The following is a 6,782-nucleotide window of genomic DNA, read 5'->3' on the forward strand; positions in this document are numbered from 1 at the left end:
TAGACATGGTAGATGCGTAGCTGCTCGATGGGAGATTGTTCGGGCATTGTGGTTGAGTAGGCTGAGGTTCTTACTGGCTGGTTTATAAACAGAGAAGAAGAGAGACAGAGACGTACCTAACGGAATTGCCTACATTGCGGCGGGATATGTGAAAGTATATTCATCTCGACTGATCGTTGAAATACCGAGGTTGTAAGGGAAAACATTGAACAGAAAAGGGTCAGCTAGTGAATAATCACATTAAAGTGTTACAATGAGGTCTAGTAGGTGGTGATAAATTGTGTGAGGAGATATATGTTGGCAGGTTGGTAGAGTTGGCTGCATCGGGTCCCGGAACGAAGTCGATGGGTGGTGATGGAAACATGGGGGGGATCAAAGGAGCGAAGCGAGATATGACTACCTTAACTTTATTTATAGAAGAGGGGATACGAGCGAAATATAACCACAATACTAACTCATTTATGGAAGAGGGGGGGGGGGGGGTTACGAGAGAGCATGATTTAAGTTGCTCCCAGCATTCGAAAGTACAACACAATTTGATTCGTTATTATCGACGTTCCGCGTAGTAGTAGATACGTATTAATCACCTTGTGCAACGTATCGTGCATTGACTCGAGAGTAGATATTTCATGATCCAGTCTGTTGAACTTGAAGGTAAGCCTAAAATGTTATGTGTTAAACTCCCCGGTTTAACCATTTTTCAAGCTAAATTCAGGTCAAACTTTGGAGCCCAGGATATCTTTCAGAGAAGGGAACAATGATGATACATAGTGGTCATGTGGGAAACTAGGCTTGGTGCTGTGCCGCTGGTTGCTTGGATCGTTCGTCTTGGCGTCGGTTTGGCTGCAAGCTCTCATGCAAGGGACAGGAGGATGTTGGTTGGTTGACGGGTGGCACGACGAATGGAAAGCTTTATATATATGATGAGGGGAGGGGAGGGGAGGGGATGCATTATGGACGGGATTGGTCTACTCTCACCATGTCGATATCACTCGAGATTCCGTTTCGAAAACTTTGAGACCTTAATAGCTTGACTGCCTGATGCTTAGCCTGGGACGAATGCATTGGAAGTCTGAGACGCTACGGTCGGTAGCCGACGGAAACGGGAGTAGTCGGTTGGAAAAGGTGGTATTTTTTTCTTTTTCTTGGCCATGGCCGGAGCCGAAGATGTACTGCGTAGTTTCGACAAAGTGTACGCAGTAGACATTATACATAGTGTGGGGCTACATAGTGAGACGAACCTGGCTGTTAGTTACCCGTTTGTCCAATAGATGCCAGAAAATACCTCCTACTGCCACCACTACCTAGTAAAATGGACGAGCAGTTGCACACTTGTGTATTGTGAGTCCATTTATGATCCAAGACCACCTGCTTTGCGGGGTATAGGCAGGAAACTTGATGCGATTCCATCTCGGATATTGGCGGATTACCGCCTGTAGACCGCCTGCCTAACGGTTAAGTACATTATTAGTACACAGATACAGAGATGTTGGTCGCCTTGTGTCATAGGGATGGGGAAGTTGGGAAGTCAAAGTAGGTAGTATTGGGACCCCAAGTGGCACAAAATCCTGAGTCGTATGAAGTGTGTAATAGTTATCGAATGAATCGGGTAGTTGGATAGACTGCGTTGTCGCCTTTGTATCTGATATCATGTTACTTGTTGGTTGTGATCTGCGACCTGCGGCATAGGGGACCATATAAGTTCACAAGCGCGCAGTCCTCTTCTCCGGCTTTGTCTCACTTGTCCACGGCTTGTTAGATTTCCATGCCACATCGCGACGCCGAAGCTAGCTTTGATCAGGTACTCTGGGCGGGCAACCGTTGGACTTGCTCGGCTCGTGGTGTGCTTTGAGATGTTGATCGACCCCAGGTGTCTCAGTCGAGATCATTTGTGATCGGAGGGTAGCAATCTCGCCGGCCCGCACCCGCAGTCCTCATTACCTACAGGGACATGTTCATCCCGTTGGGTAGCGTACTTGGAGCAAGTTGTGCCCACGGCGTTGTGGACGTACGGGCGTCTGTCTTTGTCAACTTCAGATTTCGAGCAAGAGTTGGCAAAAAGTGGCGGCGGCATGGACCCCCACATGGAAGCGCGATGACCGCCATCATCGGAGAAATACTTTCGCGAGTACCAAAGGCAGGGAGTAAGATGATGTCTAGAAGCTTTTGGATTGCTGCTCACGCATTGGCTGGATCAAATAAAACCGATGGTGGACTGTAGGCCGAGTACTTCGTTTCACTTCAGCGGCCTGGAGGGGTATATGTGAGTCCGGTGAGAAAGGGCCGGAAGGCGGATTCGACATAGAGAAGGGAGGAAAGCTTCAGTGCCTTTTCCTCCCACTTGGCGATGCCTATCTTATTGTCTCTCCTTCCTGCCCTGTACCCGGGATGGCTCTCAAAGGAGATGCTATTCCCCATCCATTAACCTTGAATATTTCCCCTTCGTTCGTCATACCCTCCAGTTTCAGGGACTGTAAGTCAGCAATCTCATACGAGGATTATCGTTAGGTATTCGTGCTATTATCGATGTCGCCGCGGCCTCGGACACTGCATCATCATAGCCGGACTACAACCTGGACGCCGCCCCCGAATTTATACACGCCGCCTCCTTGATGATATCCTGTTTTCTGCTGTTCGCAACCTTCTTGTTGGTTTCTGCCTCTTCTGTGCAGGAACTCTGAGCCTCGACTGTTCAACGTCAGACACACAAGTGTCACAAGACCGCAGCAAGGTGACACGATACCCGGATCATCAGTACTGCCCACTCCCACCATTTCCACCTTACCTAGCCACCGCTATAGAGGTAACCATCAGCCGCCACATTCTGAAGGCCACCCCAGGGCGGCAAAGAGCAGCAAACAAGCGGCCATCCCGGCATAGTCAACCCTGTTCTCGTATAACCCGACCCTCCCATTGCTCCTCGTTCGTCGCGTGCCTCACACATGGCACCGCTGAGGACGGCAAGTGTGCGCCACAGGCCAAGTGTAAGGTTGAGAAGTCGGCGACTGTCGTCAGTTAGAGACCACCACCCTGATCCGGTGGGCGTCCGTTATGAACAGACAAAACAGGCACAACCGCCCATTCTGCTCCCGCCACTACCTCCTCGTTGCGTCTCGATTCGTCCGCGCGCCTCGACCACTCCCACTGTTGCTGTCCGCCCAGCAATCCCGCCACCGCCGGAAGACCACCCGCTCTTCCGACTAGAGCCTCATCTCCGTCCCGACCCACCGGCCGTCAGCATCGCGGGCGACGTCGAGTCAAAGAGGGATTCGTGCGCGCCGACCTTATCGTCTATCACGCTACGGGGCGATAGCGAGCGCGACGGCAGTTTGCCTGATTCAAAGAGCATTGAGAAGGCGTTGGGTAGCCCCTGCTCAGAATTTGCGACTGACATCAAAGAAGGTGAGGACGACGACAAGGGCGTGCACAAGCCGGAAATAGAAACATCAGGGATCGTCGCCGAGCTGTGCATTCCTTTAGCAACCGCAAGAGCTTTGGCGCTATTGCCGGCGCCGGCGCCATTACGGTCATTGAAGAGAGCGTCAAGATCGATAGTTGGCACGACGACACTCAGCATCCGGGCCACTGTCCGGTCGAAGTCGATGATGGAGACAAGTAGGATCAGAAGGCGGAAAAGGGCCCTAGGATCGCTTGGTTCGGTTGGCGGAGAGGGCGACAGGGACCAGGTTGCATTTCCCGAAGCGGATGGATCCTCCAGGGAGTCGACGGCCTCATCTAGCACGTTCCCCCCCGGCAGTACCCCTTACGCTAGAGCGTCTGCCAGTGCTTCTACCGCAGCCAAAGCCGCCATGCGGGGCTCGCTTGGCTCATCCAAATCACCCAAGACGCTGCAAAGTCCCCCACGCCTGCAGCACGGTAGCGCTGGCTCATCAACCGGCAACTCCTTGGCCGTCACCGTCGGCGCTAGCAGGCCGGGCAAGGGGCCACACACCAGCCAGCCCTCCCAGGCTCTCATTGCTTCCACTGGTGCTTCTTCTAGTTCCCCTGCCCCAACCAGTCTTGGAGCTGACAATGTCCACGGCCCCTTCAGTCCAATTAACACGCTCATCTCCCAGGACCGTCTTGCAGTCGACTTTGGCAACTTGTACTTTTCCAGCCGCGGCAGTATCATGTTTGGCGGGCAGGCTCCGGTCGACAACAGCACGCAACGAGACGACGAGCTGGCAGACGCAGCAGCACAGGGAACCGACGGCCCTACTCCTCCTACACCTACCAGCACGGCGCATGCAGCAGCAGCAGCAGCAGCAGCAACACCAACCACTCCACCACCACCAACATCACCACCAGCAGAACCTCTACTAGCAGCAGCAGCAGCAGCAGCAGCAGCAGCAGACTTGGACCACCACTATGAGACGGACACTCAAGGGGAAAGGGAGACAGAGACAGCCAGCTCCAAATCATCGCGCCTCAGTGACGCCTCGGGGCTAACACGCCCATCCATCGCCATCAATGAAGACCCGACGTCGCCCTCCGCCCCGCTGCCCAGTATCCGCGTTATGCCCACGGACGTAGAGAGGGAATCACAAAAGGTGAGATCGCTCTATGAATCCAGCGATGGTTGGCTAGATGGCGGGCGGCGCGTCTCGTTCGCTGGCGATCTTCCGCCTCTACCCTCAGAGGGAGACCCATCAGATGTTGTGTACGGCTTTCCTTTTGAACCAAGACACAGACCTCACCATGCGCTGCTAACCCGTACCTCTTCTTAGAGACCCTCCCCGATTACATGTTCTGTCCTCGAGCGACTGGGCCGCGAGCCACATTGCGCCAACACCGCCCACAGCACCCTGGGTCAGTTCTTCGTCGCTACGGGATGATGCTGCCAGCTATCACCGGCCTGGTGCTAGGAGATGGGGCGAGCACGAACGCGCCGGCGGGCTAGAAGATTGGGAGAATCTGGATGGAGTTGAAGTTGACCGCTATGGCTTCATCAAGGAGAGGCCAGCAAGGCGAGAAACCAGCTACAGGCCAGAGACGAGTAGGACAGTCAGGCCAGGATCCAGGTCAAGACACTTCTCACCTAGGAAAAGAAACGTGTTGACGAAACGGCCCGGTTCGGCTTATTCCTCGTCACCCCTCGGTCAAGGCCTTGTTGGAGGCCCGCCGAGCAGAAAGGTGTCCGCGCGATCCCTACACACTTTTGACTCGGCATATTCAAACGCATCACGAAGATCTACACGATCGTCTTTCCGGTCCATCGCCAATCACCTACCACCCAACCGGGACCGGCGATGGATGGACGAGGCTGGGGATATGCTAGCGTTTCCGGCGGGGGGGTTGACCGACATCCTGGAATACGCGGCCAAGATGACGGGCAAGAAAAGCACCGAAGCCCTGAAGAAGAAAGAGTTGGAACGGTCCGAAAAGTGGAGGAAAATGGCAAAGGTCATTCAGAGATTCCCGCTGGAAGACGGCGGTGAGGGCCAAGCCGGCCGCGAAAGTCAAGGCCAAGGTCAAGGTCAAGGCCAAGGCATGAACTTTGAGTTCGACACGAAGAACCCCAAGCTTATCGAGCGCACTTGGAAAGGAATTCCAGATTGCTGGCGCTCCGCAGCTTGGTTCTCCTTCCTCGCAACAAGTGCAAAGAATGCCAATAGTCCCGAAACTGATGGGGTGCTAATCACAGCGTTTAAGAGGTTGCAGGACATCAGTTCACCCGACGACGTGCAGATTGATCTCGACGTTCCCAGGACGGTCAATGGTCACATCATGTTTCGGAAGCGATACCGTGGGGGCCAGCGTCTACTGTTCCGCGTTCTACACGCCATTTCACTATATTTCCCCGATACCGGCTATGTCCAAGGAATGGCTCCTCTAGCAGCCACGTTGCTATGCTACTATGACGAGGAAAGGTGTTTTATCATGATGGTTCGCCTTTGGAGGTATCGTGGGCTTTCGAGGCTTTATTCGCCAAATTTCGAAGGGCTCCTTTCCACCCTAGACGACTTTGAGAAACATTGGCTTGCGGGAAAGGACGTTGCTTCCAAACTTGTACGTTTTTAAGCTTCAGAACGCTTGCGGTTTTTTTTTTTTTTTTTTTTTTTCCTTCTTCTTTTCTCCTGGCGCTGTGCTAACGAATCATTGTCTTGTAGACTGAATTAGCCATTGATCCGACGGCATATGGGACAAGGTGGTATCTTACACTATTCAACCTGTCAATACCATTTGCTGCTCAGCTCCGTGTCTGGGATATCTTTATGCTCCTGGGAGAATGCCCGCCTGAAGGGGAATTGGGCCCTCAGGTTTCCGCAAGAGACTCCGGAGAGGTGACACCACACTTACAACACGCCGATACTCAGCAAACATCCAAGACTAATAAGGAGAAAAGCTTCCTGGCAAAGTTGAGCGAGCGTAGGAGTAAACGACATCTAAACCAAACAGCTGCAGAAGTGCCGCGAGGTCTTGATATCCTCCACGCTACGAGTGCTGCGCTGATTCACGCCATGAGGGACGTGTTGCTGGATGCGGATTTTGAAAACGCAATGAAAACACTTACATCGTGGATCCCAGTTAAGGATGAGGACCTACTAATGAAGGTAGCACGAACAGAGTGGAGGGCACATCAGAAAAAAAGGGACAGATGAGCGGACAGACGGATGAGATGAGTCGGCCGGGCTTAACGTCCTTCAGATACGAACGAGTTTGGGTTCTAAGTTTTGGATCGGGTACGGGTGCTGTTTGTTTTGGGCAAAGCCGCTGATAAGGTGACGGGCTGGACGGGCATGCAGAGTGATCAGGAGGGGGGTTCTATGCGCGGTCTCTCT

General features: G+C 53.1%; 1 protein-coding gene across 1 annotated transcript; it reads left to right on the forward strand.

Annotated features, from left to right (window-relative positions):
* Positions 1–2,942: 2,942 nt before the first annotated feature.
* Positions 2,943–6,602, forward strand: NEUTE1DRAFT_45155 (uncharacterized protein; the record flags this gene model as incomplete). Its single annotated transcript, XM_009853329.1, has 3 exons — positions 2,943–4,660; positions 4,728–6,009; positions 6,111–6,602. 3 exons carry the CDS (start codon positions 2,943–2,945, stop codon positions 6,600–6,602), a joined length of 3,492 nt encoding a protein of 1,163 aa, XP_009851631.1.
* Between the last annotated feature and the right edge of the window lie 180 nt (positions 6,603–6,782).

The sequence above is a fragment of the Neurospora tetrasperma genome (genome assembly GCF_000213175.1).
Source record: "Neurospora tetrasperma FGSC 2508 unplaced genomic scaffold NEUTE1scaffold_4, whole genome shotgun sequence".
NCBI classification, from domain to species: Eukaryota; Fungi; Ascomycota; class Sordariomycetes; order Sordariales; family Sordariaceae; genus Neurospora; species Neurospora tetrasperma.